The following is an 18703-nucleotide window of genomic DNA, read 5'->3' as shown; positions in this document are numbered from 1 at the left end:
AGCACATAGATTGGTCATACGGAATGTGCATGTATAAAACGACAAAGCGAGTCCACAACGATAACTTCTTTCCTTCATGAAATCGCATTCGTTGGACTTTCTTAAATCAATTTGTAAAATACGCATTCTATGCACTTAATAATCAAATTGAGAAATTATAGTATATAATCCTTGTACGTGTAAACATTTCATAGGAATAGAAATCATTCTTAAATTCTTGTATGAATGTCACAATAAAAACATAAAAACATGAAAGTCATATAGTACAAATCAGTACATACATGCATACATAACATATAATTCTCTATTCTATAGATGTATGTATGTACATATGTACAACAGTATGTATAGTGTTTGTTTGAGTCTATTTAACTTAAGATTAGAAAAAAACATAATGAATCCACGTAACATTTAAGAACGTACAATCAAGAACAAGTATGGCACTATGAGTACGTTGGATGAAGGTCGGTCTTGAAGGAAACAATCATAGTCTGTGTTATTTTCTGTTTAAGTAGTAAACTGACTAAATATGTAGAAGATTTTAGTTTCATTCTTTAGATGTAAAAATGAAGATGTCAGTAAGAATTTTTTCTGAAATTCATTGTACATCAAATTTTGACCGACTAGCGAACCGTTGGTCCAGTTGGGTATCTTTCGACTTAAAGTTGGGTACATACATTGACATATACATAAATATGTATGGTTCTGCCCTAGGCAAAATAGACCAATGAGAGAACCATCACTTAATCAGACGCGCCGCCATTATTACATTATGATTTTCTCTAATCTTAAATTGAATTTACATATTCAATGTACTCAATGCTAGAGACAATTGTGCGACTCCCACATTAACTGTACACGCATAATGTGTGATAACATCTTGTAATAAATACATATTGCTCTGTGTATTACAACAAATTCTCACACCTCATATGTACATACTTCGACAACATTTTTGCATTGAAAACGTAAATTTGGCTACATAATGTATAATCGATGGGATAAAAATTAATTGTAAGAATAATAATAGAGCCATTGGATGAATTCTACAATCGTTGACTTATTTATTTATAAGAAAATAGAAGATTTAAAACTTGTACTTTATATGTATAAGTTGTTATAATATAAATTTTACAACAAATAGAAATTATGTACATACGCATAAAAGCTGGAGCGCTGCAATCGATGCAGAGTTGCCGATCATCTCGTCTATTTATTGTACGATTTTTTGATTTCGATTACTTTTATTATGAAAAACTATAGAAAAGGCGTTCAATGAATATTTCAGAAGTTTTGATCCTAATTTGAATGCAATTATTTAAGTAATTCGTATTATTCGCACTCAGTATATTGTGGAATGTGCGAGGAGGAGCTACTGTGTTACGCAGCTCTGCATGATGCCATCGGAAAAATACGTAATAAACACGAAGAATTCGTGTCTTATGCGTTATCAGGTTAACATTTTACCACTTGACATAAGATATGAACTATTTTACGGGGATGCATACACGGTTAAATGATATAAAACCGTAATTCTTATTTTTACTCGGTAGCATGTATACGTGGCAACAGAGCAAAGTAGACGAGTGCTCTGTCACTTCCTAGTCAAAAGAAATTCTTTGGGCACAAACAATAATATATTTACACTGTTAAAATAGTGAAACACGGTGTAACTTGAAAAAAGTGCTCTCAAACATACTACTGATACATTTAACTGTCTCCGAAGTGATCGGTAAAGAATCATTTTGTGTGTATATTCATGTATCAGCAAGCGTCGGTTTACATATTACATGTGCAACCTGTATTAAACTCTTTCACAGTTAGCATTTTACGAATGTATCCAAGAAGAAATGTAATTTTAACCTGTTAAATGAATGCCGTACGTTAATTATTTAATTAATCATCAGAGAAAAAATAAACATATACAACGTTGTATGAATGAATATGTAAACATATACACACACATTTATTTACGTATATATATTTACAAGGTGTTGGAATTTACAAATATTTGAAAACGTCAATAAAAGGGAGAACCAATTATTGTTGTAAGTTTTAATATCACATTTTATTTGTTTATCACCTATTTAAATGATTACTGTATTTTTGTTAAATGTAACGTTTTAAGAAAAACGCAATTTTTTAATTTTATTTCTACCATGCATAATGTCATTTAATAATTTGTATTCAAAATATTATTAATAATTTTAGAATAATTAAATTTGTTTAATGATACATAAATTTATAGATGTACCTTTTTGTTTATAATTCTCAATCAATACATATATGTAAATCAAATATAATGAGACATAACTTACATTGAATTCAATTTTAACAAAATTATTACTTTCACCAATAGTACAAATTGCTTAGAGGTATTACATGGTATAAATTACTTTATATAATAAACAATGTATAATGTTTATCAGATTTTAATTTTGTTTTTTACTTTTTAATATAGGTATACTTTGTGACTACTGAAATCTTTATGCTTTTTAGGAACACAAGAAGCTAATGTTTGCTATATTTCAACCATTATTTATATGGTATTTTGTTCCTTGGAACATTACATATATTATGAAGATTACCTGATGAAAGATCATTTTGGATCAAGAAGGAAAAGCAGCAAGAATAGTGCTGCTAATGGTGCTTTGGCACTATTATTATTGTCCTCCTAGCAACACAATGGAGGAGCCAGCAAAGAAGAAGCAGCGTATTGAGAACAATGAAGTTGAAAGGGACACATTATCGGATATTGAACAGCTTCAAAATAGTCTGCTAGCACAATGCTTGTGCAACATACCAGAAAGCAGTTTGCGTAAACCTTTCACAAGTGCAACAGTGGAAGATTCTGATGGCACATTTCGATCTTCACTGTTATCAGAGTGGGGAACTGATCAAATCTTAGAGTTTATAAGTGCTTTACAACTTCTGTTTGATTTGGCTATAAAACAAAACACAAGAGGTGTTATGTGCAGCAGAGTGGTAGATGTTTGTTATGCGCTGGCGCGAAACGAGCATGGCATTATAGATCAATTAATTGACCTATCCTGTACAACAAACAAATTCATATCATTTTCTGCTAGTAGAGTTCTTGCTTCATTTTTTATTGTTACAAAGGAAAATATTGATACAGCATGGTTAGAAAGATTAACACAGTCTTTAGTAAATACTCATTCTCCAAGTCAAATGTTATTTACTTTGGATGTTGTAAAAAGAGTTGTAGAACATAAAGACTGCAGTATTCATCCTCTTGAGGATACAGAGAGTGCAATGCATCCGCCGCATTGTAATACCATAACAATTTCAGATGCAGAAAGTTTCGATAGTACACCTGTAAAAGCAATGTGTGTTAAAGCTTTAGAGTCTAAATGGACTATATTAGTATCGAAATTTGATGCCATTCTTAGTTCATATACACCTCAACATGAGTCAGTTGTTATCACATTCCTTGATTTGTGGGAATCAATTATTTCTGTAAAAGCTAACTTGTCGGTCATTGACACCAAACTCTTTTATTCGCAATTAGACAACTTGGTTGTACTTTTGAACGCCAATGTTCCTGGTGTAATCTGGAGACATCTTCTTGGATTATTTAATGAAGTATTATGTTATGGAAGCACTTTGGCATTACAAGATGTACTACCAGATGAGCCTTGCTCTCTTGCACACTTTATTGTACGTGCTGTAAAAGATTGGAGATTATTAGATGCTTTGCCGTATCGGCATGGTTCAGGAAGATTTGGAGGTGGTTCTGGAGAAGGTGATCGTCCCCTATTACAAAAGATAGTGTTGTTAGTTTTAAAAAGTGTTGCTGTGACTGTTAAAGAGACACGTAGCGATTCTAGTGACTCTTCTTTGGGTTCTGAAGCTGAAGATCTTGATGCTGATATGGCAGTTATTGAAAGAAGTATCAGAGAAGTTTTACGTCAACTGGATCAATGTATAAAAACTCTGATGCCATTTCACCCTGAAATGCCTTTGTCACAGTGGGTTGTGCAAATGTTTCATGATCAAGATGATTTTCTTATTGAAGGCATGGTTTGTTGCTTAGATGTAGCGGTTGGTCTTTTCTACAGAGGACCGCCGCAAAATGATCTTGGTCATATGCTTAGTCCAACTTTAACGTTCATACAGTTTATACATGCCGTATCTCATGATCCAGATGTTCTGTTAGATTTACTTGTTAGCAATGAAACATGTTTCTTATTATACTTATTGAGATTTTTGAAGTATATTAAACGAAATTGGACAGAGTTTGTATCTTGTTGCGGACGAGAGTTAGATGATACCATGACAATATTGATAAGACTTCGTTTAGCGATTGATAGATTAGTATCTAAAGCTTTGTTTCCTTATAATATAAATCCAGTTCTACGTCTGTTAGAAAAATGTGAGTCCTTCTATGAAGGCAATATAGAGAATTAATTATTTGATTGTATGATAAGTGTGAACTTGAAACTCAGATATACTAGATTGATGTGTACAAACTGTAAGAATAAAAGAAATTTTCCACCTGGCTCGTTTTATTAGCCAGAAGTAACTACAAAATTGTACAGCCTTATTAACTTCATCTTTTTAAAAAACGACTGAATTGAGCTACTGACTTGGGTAGTCTTAAATATCTAGATTAATATTAGAAGAATGAAATGAAAATATTTTTATTTATTGTGCTTAGCAAAAATTTCGTTCGGAAATACTACTGAATTTTTACAGGAAAATTAATGTTTTGCATTTCATGGTTGAAGTATAAGTGAATTGAAGTAGTACAAAGGATAGCTAAAATTACATGCTTCATAATGAAATTCTACTTTTATGGTGCTACGAATATGAATTTGCCAAAGCACCATTGAAAATAAATTTACATGTATACTATTAGAATAATATTTATATGTATACATCCAACTGAATGTACAATTTGCCAGTCAAATAGAGTTTTGACTATGTACACGATTTTATGTATTTAATAGATATTTGTGTACATTATTTTATTTCATTTATGGAAATATGTCATAGTATTTCTTAAAATTATTTTAAAAACACAATGCTTAAGAAGTTCTGCACTAGTGCATTCAAATATAAAATCGACTTCTTAATTTTATGCCAGAGGCATTAGTAAAGTATTTAATTTTACGATTAGTAAAATCAAAATAATAAATTTGTTTCACTTTGTTCTTAAAGTGAGAATTTAAGAAGATCTTAATCTTTTTCTGTTTTTCCATGTACTTAATTGCAAATGTAAAATTCGGTAATATTTGTTTAAACGGAAAATTATATCATATTGTCATGATTAGTTAACATTGTATAAATAAACTATACTGTATAATAGTGGAAATATATAAATGCATAATTACTGGCAACGATAAATAGGAGTCATTGACATTTAAAGTTATGCCAGTATTAATAAATTATTTGATCCAAATGGCAATCATTGCTCGTAAGATAATTTTAAAATAATATTTGCCATGATTACTTTGGTATCAATGTATTTGTATATAACAATTGTAATGTTAATTATTAATCATTTTAAGATTAACTCTGTAAGTATGATACATGTAATATGTAATACACTAAAAATCTAAATATTTTTACTTTTATAATCCTGGTGTAATATTATTTCACATTTCCTAACGCGATAGATGATAAATTATATATTTTCATATATTTATGGTTTATTATTTTTATATATGTACATGTGTGTATTAATGTCGGAAGATGTACATTCATATTTTATATCTTATTCATGCATAAATACATATGTATGTCCAAAACACGACATCTGTGCGCAACTGTCGCATACGCATACCACGTATCGTCGAGTCTCGTATGTATACACAGTAATTTACTAGTCATAAAGGTGTGAAGCAGAGACTCCGTCGACTGGTCGTCTCCGTTGGCTTGGTTGGATTTCGTGTAAGTATTGTGACAGTACATACGGCAATCCAACTTACTGTATTCAGATTGTTCCTATTTTTACTGTAAGTACATTTTATTTATATTTTCATCGTGAATTTTGTAATTACTAATAATTGAAATATTTTATTAATTAAGGTTTTTTTACAATGGAGTTAAAATTACTGGAAAGAATACTAAAACTCGGGTAAGCAATTAAGAGGTTATTAGGTATTAATGTATGTAATTCTGTACAATGTTTAAAGAAAACTTGTCGGCTAGATAATTGTATTTAAATAAAATAAAATATTTAAAACTAAGAAATTATTTAAAAATTATTTTTTAATACAACATATAAATATCTGATGCAATTTGCACTATTTAGGTATAACGGAGAGCTAACAGAATCTAATAAATTCATGGAAGCTTTAAAACTAGGCCCAAAATCGCCAGAATTCACAAAACTTGTGGCATGGCTGGCAGATGAAATAACAATACTTAATGAAATGGATGAGACTGTCCATGCAATAGTATCTGCAGATGATTCTAGTTCTTTTCTATTAGAATTGAGCTGTTTTCTCAAAGAATTAGGATGTATAAATGAACGACTAATATCTGGTAATATTAATGCAAGATTATCAACTCAACAAGATAGGTATATTTTGTTAGATTTCTTGGGAGCAGAATTGAAGGCTTCTAGATTATTGGAATATAAAAGACTTCAAAACTCAACTTCCACGGATGTTCATGTTGTAAGTTTTTATTAAAAAAGTAAGCCGAGAATAATGGTATAATTATCATTAAATATTCAACAAATTTTGTATGTAATATAGGAAGAAAGTGATACAGCTAAAGATTTGAAAGATATGGTAATAGCACTAAATTTTGAGAAACCACCAGATGATATTACTCCTGCCAAGCTATTTGCAAGATTAGAAAACACATTAAAAGATGTATTAAAGAAGGTTCCATCTGAGCTTATAGGTCAACCATTAATTACTAGTGGTTTTACTGAAAAGGAATGGAAAGATTTACAACATATTCAGCAAGAATTGCATGATGAATATAGATTACGTCGTGATATGTTACTTAAACGTCTCGATGTTACAGTACAGTCTTTTCTAGTAAGTACAATGGTTGGCTTTATCTAAATGTACTAAGAATACTTACACTTCATAAGTATTAAAAATATGTAACTTATATTTTCATGCATAGTGGTCAGAGAGGATAAAATCTCAAGAAGCAGAATTAAATAAACGATATGAGGATACTAGGAAGTTTTTAAGTGCAGAACCTGATGTTACGTTTGCTGATTTATTAGCAGTCAGAGATGATATTGCATTGATGGAGAAAACAAGCAGTGCAAGTGTTAGAAAAAATACCAAAAGTAATATTAACTCTCTTATTATTGGAGCTGTACCAGATAGAGGTGGAAGACCATATGAACAAGAGCCACCACCACCAGAAATGCCACCATGGCAAAAAGAGAGAGTAGCAGGACCTTCAACTTCTCGGTTAGTTAACATTAATAAATGTAACCTCAGACAAAATGATTTACAACGAATGTATAAATATACAATGTTTTTAATATAGTGGAGGTCATGGAGGAGGGGGATATAGTAGAGGAGGTCGTGGTGGAGGCGGTACTAATACCTCATTTACTAGTGATAATAGAGGAGGTCAGAGTTCTAACTATTCCTCCAGTAATAGCGGATTTGGAAACCAAGGAGGAGGTTATGGTGGAAAGCAAGGGGGAGGATATAGCAGTGGCCAAAGTGGAGGATTTGGTGGTGGATATGGAGGAGGACAAGGAGGTGGTTATGGAGGAGGACAAGGAGGTGGTTATGGAGGAGGACAAGGAGGTGGTTATGGAGGAGGACAAGGAAGTGGTTATGGAGGAAGTCAAGGAGGTGGTTATGGAGGAAATCAAGGAGGAGGATATGGTGGCAACCAAAGTGGAGGATATGGAGGAAATCAAGGAGGTGGTTATGGAGGAAACCAAAGTGGAGGATATGGAGGCAATCAAGGAGGAGGGTATGGAGGAAATAGTTATAGTGGAGACAACAGGGAAGGAGGTAATAAAAGACTTAAGACTAAAAGTTATAAATAATTTTTATTAATAACATGATTATTTCAAATTTTTACATATAGGTCATCGACATTGCTACCCCAGCAATACAAGCTCTTCTCAATCTGACAAAGGTGGACAACAATATCAAAGAGGCGGTGGTAGGGGTGGCAGGGGAGGTAGAGTTCAAGGGGGATGGAATAGAGGAAACAATTCTGGCACAGACAATTATCACCGTAGGGGAGGCGGAGGTCAACATTACTAAATTATTATATGTAAAATATTATTCTTACATTATCACATTACATAGCATTAATATCTGCATAAGCAAAGCATAATAATCAATATCAGTAATCTATATAAAATTGTGCTTAATTGTTCCTATATATCAAGTTAAGTTTTCAAATACTGTGTAAAATATAAATATTTAAAAGAATTAATACTAATTTTTAAATAAATAGAAATTTTGGTATTACTGATTTGGTTTGCTGAAATCATTTACTATGTAGAAATTTGAATAATTATTATGTATATATGTATTTATTAGGCTTCATACCTGCCAAGTATTGATTTGCACAATGTATTATTTGATTTTTGTAAATATGAATTTTCTGTGTAATAGAAATGAATTTCTTAAAATTCAGCAATATGATGTATCTGGAAAATGTGAAATTAATTAATTTAATTTAATTCTACAAAATATATTATTCAGTACATGTAGTTACATACAATTACCAATATTTATGCATTTACATGTTCATGAAATCTCAAAACAATTTTACAGATCAACTTTTTTAATAAACTTTTTCATTAAATCGATTATTAAAACTTAAAGACACTAAGAATTCAATAAAAATACTTGCGCAAAATTAATCTTTTCATTCGCTCTTTTTCGTAACTAGGTGACTACCTTCTACAATCTTCTTGGTTTATGACCCATTGTTCTCTTATCAGCCGCCTGTTACAGAATACGAGGAATGTGATATATGAAAAAACAAAATGCCAATAAGTGTGCTTGCTAATGATTCATTGCATTTATCTCTGTTTATCTATTTTCAAGAATCAGATTCATTGTTTTTCGGAAGTATAAAGTACAGATTAATGTGATTCAATCCTACATACCACTTGATACCACTCAAACATTTCGCGCAACTACGTCACAGTTTACAAAACGATACAGTGTACAGTGCCATTAGAGTTTTAAACGCGAGTGTTTTGCCATTAGAGTGTTATTTTTTATAATAATTTTTATTGATTTGTGTAGTAGGAAGACCTCATTGAGCAATGACACATTTACGAAACATTTGATCGACTGATTTATCTAAGGTACGTGTTGTTGGACACAAAGACGCATCAATTTATTATTAACGTTGTTTCTTTACAATTGATTTAAATTTTGTTCACAAACATATGAAATAACAATTAATGTGCACAAAATCAAAGATGTTATATGTCGTAAATCTCTATGAATTCGATTATTTCATTGGGATGTGTTTCAAAACAATTATTTCTGTTTAAATTTTACTTATAAAGCTTTGAAAGGGTGACACGTTTATAAATTACAATCACTGCCAAAGAAGAAGAATGTCAGGTGGAGAGAGGAAGAAACGTGCTTGTGATAGAGGACAAGGATGGGAAGAGGCAGGTGCCGAATTTTATCAGGAACGGTATCCTGCAGCAATTGAAGCTGATTTACAGCAAGTTCTACAAAGGGATCCTTCCCATATAGCCACTTTATTACCAAGTAAAAAGTCTCGTGTTGGTAAGTGTTTAAATATTCTAAGTGTTATAATTAAAACAAATTGTTATATATTTAATATTATTTTATAATAGCTACTGCCAAACGAATACGCAATGACACAAAAACAACATTGAGGAGACGTACTAGTACAAGATCACGTGGTACAACTACGTCAAGACGTATGTCAACAAATGTTCATGATGTAGCAGTATCTATGTTACCAGATTTATCAGAGAATTTATCAAATGAAGAACGTACATGGGAAGAAATAATGCAAATCAAAGCTATGCCCATATGTATGACACAAAAGATACAATTAAAGAATCAACTACAGGTATGTGATGCAATATTATGATTTAATTAATGCAATAATTAATTTATGCATATGTATATAAATTTCAGAGTGCTACAAAATTAAGGTTGCAAGGTTTTGAACAACTGAAGTGGCAACGAAGAAAAGCCTGGCAACAATTTCGTATCAGAATGAAGGAAGCATATTCGAAAATGGAATTATGGAATGAAAGCCTGAAAACAATTGGTGGAAATTTTGGAATGGGAATAGTAGCATACTTTTTATTCATCAAATGGTTAATGTATCTCAATATTACATTATTTTTACTTATGTTCTTATTTATTGCATTACCTGCAATGGCATTTGATGTGTCAGAAGAAGAATTATGCATAAATTCTAATAGTAGTCATAGTATATCTTGTTGCTCAGAGTTATATCGGAATATAACTCAAGAAAGTAATAATATACTAGATTTTGTACAGGGCACCGGCATTTTAGAATACACTTTATTATTTTATGGTGCATACACTCGTTTGAGTTATGATGCTGCCAGTATTCTTTATAATTTACCATTATCTTATATTTGTACTACTATTGGTGTATTTATCTTTAGTTTGGTTGCCATTGTTAAGTCAGCTGCTAAAGGTTTCAAACAGAGAGTTATTGAAAATGAAGGTCAATTCTATCAGTATTGTAATTTAGTTTTTGGAGGCTGGGACTATTGTATACACAATGATAAGTCTGCAGCTGTGAAGCATAAAGCATTATATAATGAGATGAAAGCATTTCTAGAAACTGAAAGATTGGAAGAAGAAAGACAAAATCGAACAAGAGAGGAAAAAACAAAATTTTTTCTTATGCGTTTATTTGTTAATTTAATTGTTTTTACAATATTATGTGGCTGTGGTACATTTATTTACTATGTATTTGAATTTTCTTTTGATCATGTGTCACAGCATACGGTTGAGAATCAAGATGAAGGATTTATATTAACAAAACTGGCTTTGTTATTTCTCGAGTTTCTTCCATATATTTGTATCGTTGCTCTAAATCTTACTGTACCGTTTTTGTTTCGGTACTTAGTTACTCTAGAAAATTACAGCCCATCATTTGTTGTGCGTATAACTCTTTTCAGAACAGTATTCCTACGGCTTGCTTCTCTCGCCGTATTACTTACGTCATTTTACAGAATAATTACATCCGAAGTATCGGAGAACGAATGTACTAGCCATCGTCGGCCATTATGTTGGGAAACATTTGTAGGGCAACAATTTTTTAAGCTCTATATAACTGATATTCTTCTTCAGTTTATCCTAACGTTTTTCGTTAATTTTCCCAGATCTTTAATAGCAAAGCACACAGAAAATAAAGTATTACGATTTTTTGGGGAGCAAGAATTCGATTTACCAAAACATGTGTTAGATGTAGTTTATTTACAAACGATCTGTTGGCTTGGTTGCTTCTTTGCACCTCTACTGCCATTGATTGCAGTATTTGGTACATTTGTGTTATTCTACGTTAAAAAGTTTGCTTGCTTGGTAAACAGTACACCATCAAGTAAAATTTATAGAGCAAGTAAATCGAATTCACTTTTCATGTTTATTTTATTAATTTCTTTTATTTTATCTACAGTTCCAATTGGATATTCTATTGCAGAAATAATGCCATCAAAATCCTGTGGCCCATTCAGAGGTCTTAGATCTGTATGGGAATTACTAATTATAACATTCTCACAGTTTCCTCAATGGGTTCAATCAATCTTATATTTTCTTAGTACAGCTGGATTTGGCGTGCCAGCACTTTTTGTTCTAATTTTACTTTTGTATTATTATTATGCAGTATCAGTAGCAAATCAGCATATGGTCAGAGTTTTGAAGAATCAATTGGTATTGGAAGGTCATGATAAACAATTTTTACTTAACAGATTGAGTGCTTTTATCAAGCAACAACAAGACCAAAACAAATATCATCAAGAACAGGCAAATGAATTAGGCACATTTTCATAAAAAATTACGGAAGTTAAAATAATTTTTACATAACAGTTAAAAAATTTTCAATTTTAGTAAATGTATGATATAATTAAGTAAATGCTGTATAGAGATTATTGAAATTTTTATAATTTTCATGAAAATTTTGTGTGATAATACTGCAACTATTTCTTTACGTATTTAATCATGGACATTGTAGATAATTTTGGTACAAGCATATAGTGTTTAATTTAATAACTCCAGTACAGAGTTCTAAAAGTGATCAATTTGTACAATACATGGAGTTATCAGTAATTTGTGTTGTGCAAAACTAATTCTGAAAGTTCCATATCTATAATGTTCCATATTTTTATTTATTTGAACTTACTGTATGCTTCTTTTGGCGATTAGATAATTTTGAATGTGGTAAAGAAATACCTAAAAATCAGGGTACAAAATGAAAACCGTGCAATAGTAGAAAAGATTATTTATTGTGTACGCATAGTTTTAGTAACTATACAGAATTTATAATAATCTAACATAAAGTAACAGTAGAACAGAAAAACCTTTTTTTAAATGTCTTCTCATATAGTAGGCAAACTAATCAATTTGCTCTTACTTTGATAATATTACACAAATTTACTTCTTAATTTTATAAATGAATATCCGGGGGCTTCTGCTAAACTGAAGTAAAGTGATATATGGTGGACCTATTTTTAGATTAGCTGTGTACTAAAATCATAATGCAATTGTACATAGGTTTTATAGGTTTATCAAGACTTTTAGGAGTAAAAACATAGTTTATGGTAGAGTGTTTCTTATATGTGTACTGAAATATTTATTAACTAACAGTATTTTATTTAACATTTTTGATTTGAAGTTAATTTTATCTTTTTATACCAATAATTTCTTTGCAACATAAATTTTAGAGTAATTATATATTACTCTGCATATTAACCATATTTAATATTGTTTTTGAGTGAACATATATCATGACTTTATTAATAATATTTTCTAAAAATATTACTTTAAAGTACATCGATTGTTTCATGACTTTAGACTTAAAAAACTATTTTCTCTTCCAACACTGCCATTGTACATGAGAACAGAATTATATAAACTTTTATATATATATATGCATGTATAAAGATGTTGGTAGGAACTATGCATGTATACAATATTTCTTACAAGTAATCATTACAAATCTATAGAACTGCCAATGTACTTTACATAGTTTCAAGAAATGCATTTTATATGAATTTTATACAAACACGACCACATATAAGTAGCTATGTGCAATATCACAATAACATAATTGTTATTAAGGATTATACCCACTGATTATTAATGTAAGATTAATATCCTATATCTTTGATGGTATAAAAAGCAGTATTAAAAAATACATATAGTATGTTTAGCAATATCGCACATAATAAGGGAAATTTTTCTGTGCTAAAGAAATGATAAATGCTTACATGTTTATTGCAATTTTATATATTTAAAAAAAAAGAGAAAATAAATTACAAATATACTATTTATCTTATAAAAGACTGCACACTTTTGAAACAGCTTTCCCAATTAAACCAAAGATCACTTGCGATGTACACATACTTCATAAGGAAATATAAGATGTCTGTTATGTATGCCAAAAATATATGCTCATGATATAAAATATAATTAATAAACTATAATAAATATGAAATATAAAAATATTTATTTGTATCCCCTTTTACAGTAACATACAAAAATAATTGTGACTTAATTACCTAATAATGTTTTGTTTCGCCTGTTAAATTTTCTTACTTTGATCATGATTCTGTAGAATGTAGCTGAAAAAGTGTATAAATTGATACATAAAGTGAAAATATTTTATTAAATTATTTTAATCGAATTTGATACTTACTGCTTCAGCTATGTCAATCCAATCAATTGCTGCTGCTAGAGCATCGTTTTTAGATGGAAGTTTATCATAATTCCAGTACGTAAAGTGAGTAAAAGTTCCTGTGGAATATAAATTCCTTTCCACATTTTCTACTTCTGGTTTTTTGTGTTCAAGAAATGTGATACCTTTGTATCCTGACGGAATTGTTATTTTTGTTCCTTGAAGAGGATATCCACGAAATGAAGAATTGTAATCTACGAATAAATAAAATTTTATTGTAACCTAAAATAAATTACAGTAATATCGTATGATCTTAACACAAACAATTCGAACAGCACATAAATATTAAGTTGTGTTAATTGAAAAAATTTCACTTCCAGAGATGTTACTTTTTATGCGCAAATACAACATCTATAAGGACAAAGTAAAATTTGACAAACTTACGATTATCATCAACTTTGCGGATGTAAGGTTTAAAATAAGTAGAAACGTTTGCAGATTCATTGCCATGAATTTTACATGGCATTAAATGCAATACGTTTTCTTTCGTCCCAGATATATCCTGTTTCACGTGCAGTCGTATAGCCATGTTTAAACGAAAATGGCGATGCAACTTTTGGCGGGAACGCATTCGGTCTTCATAAATATTCTTTTTATATTAATAATGACAGAAACGAAATTTCAAAATTTGTTGAACGAATCACAAATTCATTAATAATATATATCTATACTGTACATATATAATATACGTATAAAATACAATTGCATACATCCATATACATGCATACATGGAGGAGAAAAAGAGATTTTATAATAATATTTATGATTTTCCTGCGAATAAGAAGTGTAATAAATGCTTTGTAATTGAATTATTTAAATTTTTTTATGTGGATTGTAAACAAAATTTTTCCAACGAAATTTTTAAATGTATATTATGTGAACATTATACTTACTGATTAACAAGAAGAAAAGTTCCGAAGAATTCGAAATGCATACAATGTATGTGCAGTACACATTGTGCACGCACTTTGTAAATTCGCAGGACATGTGACGAGCTATCTTCAGTGGGGATGATCCCCCACCCCTGTCAAACAGAAGGGAGTAGGGAGGAAAATTTACCACCGTCTCGCAACCGCGACGCGCACACGTAGCGTCAGTCGCAGTCGATTGTTCGATTCGATTCGATCTTGCGCCTTTTGATTTCCACTGAGAAGACTCTCGTGCGAAAACGCGTTGTTCCGCGAGCGAGAGCAGTGTTCGTGAATCTCGGTACGAAGTGCACGTCGCGGAACAGTAAAATCGTGTGAGAAGTTCTTTTCTTTCCGAGGCAAAACAGAAAGACTCGATACGATCGAAGATGAGCACGCCGGTGAAGAAAGTGCCCATCCACCTGCAGGTCAGTTTACCGATCTTTATTTTTATCCTCGCTGCCTCGTTTCTGCGGTAGAACTTGCTCGTTACCGATCGAGCATCGCCGCGTAAATAAATATTGCGTCGTCGGAATAGATCGTTGGGGCGTGAAGGTGGAGGGAATTGGGAATTGACCCGGCTTGTCTATTGTTACATGCACCATCATCGGAACGAATAAATTGCGCTGTCATTCGATATTTCCTCGTATCTCTAGAAATTTGTGACAATAAGGAATTTTTCAAATATTTAAGTCTTGTCGATAACTTTATTAGCAGCTTGATGATGCGCACGGTACTATCGGGTTTTCGTGAATTATTTAATCATTAATTATGAATTGAATATGTATGGGGGTGTTTATAAATCGCGTAATCAATAAATGGTCTAACCGAACCATTTGGACATATCGTACGTTACATAAAGATGAAACCAGCGCAACGCCGGTTTCTGCAAACAAGAAACAGAATGAATTGCGATAGAGAAAGTTGGGAAACGATTGGCGAGTAATCAGTCGATAATTAATATCGCTGTGGAGTAAAGAGATACTCAGTGTGACAACACCGTAATCAGTAGAAAAAAATATCTATTTGTAAGCATTGGCACAAGCAAAAATTATTCTGCTGCGAATGTTGCGGATTATTGCGAACGCCTTTGCACTTGGTGACGCTGAATACTTCTGGTTGCAGCGACGTTTTCACGGAAGCTGTGCGGCTCCATCGATTATCAGTATTTCAGTCTGTACAATGTCACATAACAAGTCGTTATTCCGATACTTAGGATACGTCTGGACGATTTAAAATTCATTATTGAAGTCATTTTTATCGAATCGTGAATTGTTTTTACGAATAAAATGTTATCCGTAGTCCAATTGCAGGGTGCAGAATGTTGCGTATAGCGCATAAAGTCAGTGAACTTCCGATCGATAGTTACGCCGGAAGGCTTATTCTTACTAACCAAATTGTAACATATATTTTTATTATTACTGTTCTGCGGGTATTTCTACGCATACACTTTTTTACTGTCAGTTCCTGGAGAATCTGAGCACAATAGAATTTTATTTCTTAGATTAATGGTGTAATAAATATGCTGTAATAAATTAAGAAATATTGATGATGAAAATTATTTCTCATTAGAGGCATTGTGAACGTTTGTGGCTGTAGAAGAAGAAGTTTCAAGTAAACGTGATGAAAAGTGAACGTGATGAAAATTTAATAGCAAATAAAATCTGTACTCAAATTATATGTAAAAGTAATGCATAAACAGGTACAATCTTCAGGTATGGTTAACGTTGATTGCAACATTTATACTTTTTTTTGTAAAACTATACCAGAATAGAAAATAATCACCATAATACATTAAAAATGTATTACTCTGTACCAAATTTATTTAGAAACTTACGTAACAGAAAAAAATGACCAAGCGTTAAATAATCTTCCCAAATCAAGTTTTTTGCATATCTGAAAATAAATGCGTGTCGCGGATGCGTATACGTCACTATTAAAACCGAAAGTTTCGTCGTAACATCGGTAGCAATCGCAAGGTTGCTGCCTTATTGATCCAAGCGTCTTGGCGCCCGGCACTGGTATATCTCCTAAAAGGAGCCTAAATGCATATTCCCGTCAAATAGTTTGTGTACCGAGTGTTTCCAAAATCATAATAGATCTTGAAAAGGAATAGTTGTTTTGAAAAATAAATAAGAGAAATTAGATAAAATTTATTGATGTAACACTAGACGGACTGCCCAAGTAGGAAATATTTCCAAGTAGGAATTCCTTCACATGTGAAAATAATACAAAAAACAACCTAATAATAACAGCCTAATAGAAAATTGAGGTTTAGTTCAATATGTTCTTCCTAACCCTGTACCGAGTAGTTAGTTTAATCTGATTGTATCGTTCATCCTTTTAATCTTTGGATACATTTAGTTCTTTATCATCACTGTTTCGAACAGTCAAACACAAAAATTTAATATATATTTCCGACTAACTTTTCTACAGTGCTGCAATTTTACGAACGCCCTGTACATGCGCCATGTCTATGCGAAATGCGACATATATATTCGGCTCAGCTCCATGGACTCGTGGCCATATCCGTTTCCGCTAAACCTTTTCTGGCAAATCAAACGAGTGTATGTGGTCTTAAACTTCCTACTGCCGAGACGATGAACTGCAAGTGATGTTCTTGGAACAATTATCCCAACGTTGTTCTATTCGGTGTGGTATTTTTCCTTCTGTTAATGGTAACTTGGGCAGTGAGGCTGCCACTTCCAAGTTATTTGAAGATTCATTGCCCAATAAATCTAAAAATATGACGGAACAACTCCGAGCATATGCACCGTCAGTCAATGGCATATGTCTCATCAACGTCGACTACCTCAAAAATGAAATTTTACCATTTTGATGCCATTAATAATTTTAAGGCTGGCGTAACCAGTTTGCAGATTTGCTTTAGCAAGAGCAGAGCTTTGTCGCGACTGAAAAAGAAATGATACAAATCCTGCACACAAGAGGATAAGGACGGTCGTGAAGTCGGAAGTCCGTTCCGAGGAAATGGTACGGCACTGGGACGTGCTACCTAGGCACACGAGCAACTGCGGCGAATCAATAGTTCGTCGACACTACGTCGACATAAAGTCGGAAAAACCACGAGCTCGATTTTACGAGCACGCACTCGAGCTGGATAAACGTGTCTCGGACAAGATCCACGCCGATACACGGTTTTACAACGGATGTTCCTGTGGAAAGGCTTGCGAGGCCCGGACACGTTCGCCATCGTTAAAAATAAACCGTGGATATCCACTGATATTTTTCCCTCCGTCTTTCATCCCGATTAGAGCGGGCGCAGACATGATTTAGAGGAGAAACAAGCCACAGATCGCGAGGAAACTTGAAATCTACGCGGACGGTCGACTTCCATTCACCGTCTGCGTTCTCACGTTTTTCGGACCGGTTCGTGTCTTTGGTTTTGTTAGGAATATTTTCGCGGCTGATGATATCTTCTCCAGGTGCCAGGCAGGCCTCTTTAGCCGTTCTGTCTATTTCTTGATCGAGTGGGCGTGTCAAGCGTGGTCCTTTATCGTTGACTTTCCACCTAATAGAGGTGTTGATTGGGAATTTCGTTTAGTTAGGTAGGATTTGAGAGGATGATTCTTCACAATGAATTTGAGTTCTTCGAACATCGGTTACACTTTATTTTTCGATTTTGGTTTGATTTATAGCCTTGAGGCTGTTGGACTTTCAAGTCGGACATATGTTTAAGTCATCTTTCATCCTTGAATTCACTAGTATCTATAATAAACATACTATTTCGCGTTTACTCAACGTTTTAAACAATTCAATCTATAATTGGCCGATAACTTAAATAGCTGCACAGTATACTTTGGAGTTTCCTCGATGTCCAAGTTCCCCATTCTCGTTTATCGTTAGTTCTTTCTATTACACCAATTGTTTCTTTC

General features: G+C 32.3%; 5 protein-coding genes and 1 long non-coding RNA gene across 8 annotated transcripts in view; 4 read left to right on the top strand and 2 right to left on the bottom strand.

Annotated features, from left to right (window-relative positions):
- The first annotated feature begins 127 nt into the window (after window positions 1-127).
- Window positions 128-5600, top strand: lin (protein lines homolog). The gene is made up of 2 exons (XM_076519885.1): window positions 128-2048; window positions 2500-5600. The coding sequence occupies exon 2, from the start codon at window positions 2644-2646 to the stop codon at window positions 4426-4428; it is 1785 nt and encodes a 594-aa protein (XP_076376000.1). The 5' UTR covers window positions 128-2048; window positions 2500-2643; the 3' UTR covers window positions 4429-5600.
- Window positions 5601-5796: 196 nt separating this feature from the next.
- LOC143259066 (protein FAM98A) lies at window positions 5797-8439 on the top strand. Of its 2 annotated transcripts, none has more exons than XM_076519886.1 (7): window positions 5797-5913; window positions 6052-6100; window positions 6278-6644; window positions 6726-7016; window positions 7108-7406; window positions 7486-7967; window positions 8044-8439. In XM_076519886.1, exons 2-7 carry the CDS (start codon window positions 6063-6065, stop codon window positions 8223-8225), a joined length of 1659 nt encoding a protein of 552 aa, XP_076376001.1. In that variant the 5' UTR covers window positions 5797-5913; window positions 6052-6062; the 3' UTR covers window positions 8226-8439. The 2 variants fall into 2 exon arrangements, with proteins under 2 accessions (XP_076376001.1, XP_076376002.1); XM_076519887.1 differs by having other exon boundaries at window positions 5813-5980; window positions 6053-6100.
- On the bottom strand, window positions 7987-9221 carry LOC143259072 (uncharacterized). The gene is made up of 2 exons (XR_013032907.1): window positions 9083-9221; window positions 7987-8918 (listed from the first exon to the last, which is right to left on the bottom strand). It is a non-coding gene; the product is annotated as an uncharacterized LOC143259072 (long non-coding RNA).
- On the top strand, window positions 8912-13672 carry LOC143259063 (transmembrane channel-like protein 7). Its single transcript, XM_076519882.1, has 4 exons — window positions 8912-9286; window positions 9494-9722; window positions 9794-10035; window positions 10104-13672. Exons 2-4 carry the CDS (start codon window positions 9545-9547, stop codon window positions 11997-11999), a joined length of 2316 nt encoding a protein of 771 aa, XP_076375997.1. The 5' UTR covers window positions 8912-9286; window positions 9494-9544; the 3' UTR covers window positions 12000-13672.
- Window positions 13656-14461, bottom strand: LOC143259069 (ribonuclease H2 subunit C). The gene is made up of 3 exons (XM_076519893.1): window positions 14287-14461; window positions 13864-14096; window positions 13656-13789 (listed from the first exon to the last, which is right to left on the bottom strand). The coding sequence occupies exons 1-3, from the start codon at window positions 14429-14431 to the stop codon at window positions 13769-13771; spliced, it is 399 nt and encodes a 132-aa protein (XP_076376008.1). The 5' UTR covers window positions 14432-14461; the 3' UTR covers window positions 13656-13768.
- A 518-nt stretch (window positions 14462-14979) lies between these two features.
- The window catches only part of CRMP (Collapsin Response Mediator Protein), a 29922-nt gene continuing 26198 nt past the window's right edge, over window positions 14980-18703 (top strand). For both annotated transcript variants that reach the window (XM_076519884.1, XM_076519883.1), the window contains exon 1: window positions 14980-15238. In XM_076519884.1, coding sequence (XP_076375999.1) covers window positions 15200-15238 — 39 coding nt within the window. In that variant the 5' untranslated portion in view covers window positions 14980-15199. The remainder of the gene's footprint in view (window positions 15239-18703) is intronic.

The sequence above is a fragment of the Megalopta genalis genome, chromosome 3 (genome assembly GCF_051020955.1).
Source record: "Megalopta genalis isolate 19385.01 chromosome 3, iyMegGena1_principal, whole genome shotgun sequence".
NCBI lineage: Eukaryota > Metazoa > Arthropoda > Insecta > Hymenoptera > Halictidae > Megalopta > Megalopta genalis.
The sequence above is the reverse complement of the archived record's forward strand: the minus strand, read 5'-3'. Positions and strand labels throughout refer to the sequence as shown.